General features: G+C 42.1%; 1 protein-coding gene across 1 annotated transcript in view; it reads right to left on the bottom strand.

Moving 5' to 3' along the window:
• The window catches only part of LOC106881999 (low-density lipoprotein receptor-related protein 2), an 84,414-nt gene that overhangs the window by 63,656 nt on the left and 19,282 nt on the right, over positions 1-1,476 (bottom strand). The window contains 1 exon segment of the mRNA XM_052969906.1: positions 544-666. Within this exon segment, the coding sequence (XP_052825866.1) occupies positions 544-666 (123 nt within the window).

Genomic DNA, 1,476 nt, shown 5'->3' with positions numbered 1-1,476 from the left:
TATAATGCTAACCACTTCATAGAGGTTACCCTGTGCTTTTCCTGTGGCACCAGCAACAGTGAGATTGTGAAGTAACAAGCAAGACTCACCCAGCTGTAGGGGCTGTGGTGGGGTTTACGGCAGGTGATAAGAGGTTAAAATATGATAGAGGGACAGGAACAGGTGTCAGGGAGAGATATGGTTACCCTCCAGTTGGAAAAGAGATTAAGAGATGGTGATGAAGATGTGTCAGGGTTTCCCTCAAGTTGCAGGAAGAGGAAGATAAGAGAAACGATGTGAGTGAGTTCATGAAAGTGCGAAAGGAAAGTGGCCGATGTATAGAGAAGGGGATAGGGGAAAATGCAGTAAGGGATGGGTATGGTGAAGGGTTGGTCAATCGGTTGAAAGGGAAAAAGGAGGAAGTAGGTGAGGGTCAGGAAAGGTGAAAGGTAGCAACAAAGATGAGAGGAAGTGTGTGGGTGGGGGTGGGGTATACTTAAATATATAATGATATATACATACATATAAACATTTATACTTTACAAGTTTAAAGATATTACTTACAACAAGTAGAAACCTCATCTGCTCCATCATCACAATCGTTTTTCCCATCGCACACACTCGTTATTGGAATACAGCGTTCAGCATTCGGACATGCCCACTGATTGTTTGGACAGACCTTTTGATCTGTGCCAAAGGAGATGGAAAAAGAAAATCTTACTTTAGAAACATTACGAAGGTTGTATTCTAGGATTTGGGTTCTTATCTTTGTGTTTCCCCGCAGGCCTTTGGCATCATCGTCGTCGTCATCCTCCATGTTCCTAGTTGGCATGGATCAAATGTTTCAACAGAATCCCATGGGTTAAACGATTGCATCATGTTCCTGCGCTTACTTTGGAATGGCTTCTACAGCAGGACACCCTGCCTAATGCCGATCACTTTACAACATGGACTGAGTACCTTCCCATGCCATCGACACCAGTGAGGTTGCCAGGCAGCTTGCAAGGCTGTGGGGCAGTGGGGTTTGGGTAGCTTTATGTAATGAGGCAAGGGATTAAAGTATGAAAGAAGGGACTGGGGCAGAGGGAAGCAGCATTTCCATTGACAAAATGTCTATTTTCTAAGTGGTGAGAAATCTTCTTTCTTGAAATGTTAAAATCCATATACATAAGTAGAACTGGTTTTGGTTGAATTTTAACCTGGCATTCTATGTCACTAGAATCTCTGAATGAGAGTTAAACCAATATTCTGGTTACATTCACAGGACACCCTAATTTCATCTGAACCAGTGGTTCTCAACCATTTTTGTACTCTACAGACCCCTTTGATTACTGTTTTAGTCTGGTGGACTCCCATAGCCGTTTAAAACTAGTTTCATAGAAACTTCTTTCAAAATCCCTGTTTTGTTGTTCACACATTCACTTGTGTAGGTTGAGCTTTGTAAAAACAGGAGAGAAAGAAACCTTGCTGTTTCCTGCAATAAATACATTTTAAGCA

This window comes from Octopus bimaculoides, chromosome 8, assembly GCF_001194135.2.
Source record: "Octopus bimaculoides isolate UCB-OBI-ISO-001 chromosome 8, ASM119413v2, whole genome shotgun sequence".
NCBI classification, from domain to species: Eukaryota; Metazoa; Mollusca; class Cephalopoda; order Octopoda; family Octopodidae; genus Octopus; species Octopus bimaculoides.
The sequence above is the reverse complement of the archived record's forward strand: the minus strand, read 5'-3'. Positions and strand labels throughout refer to the sequence as shown.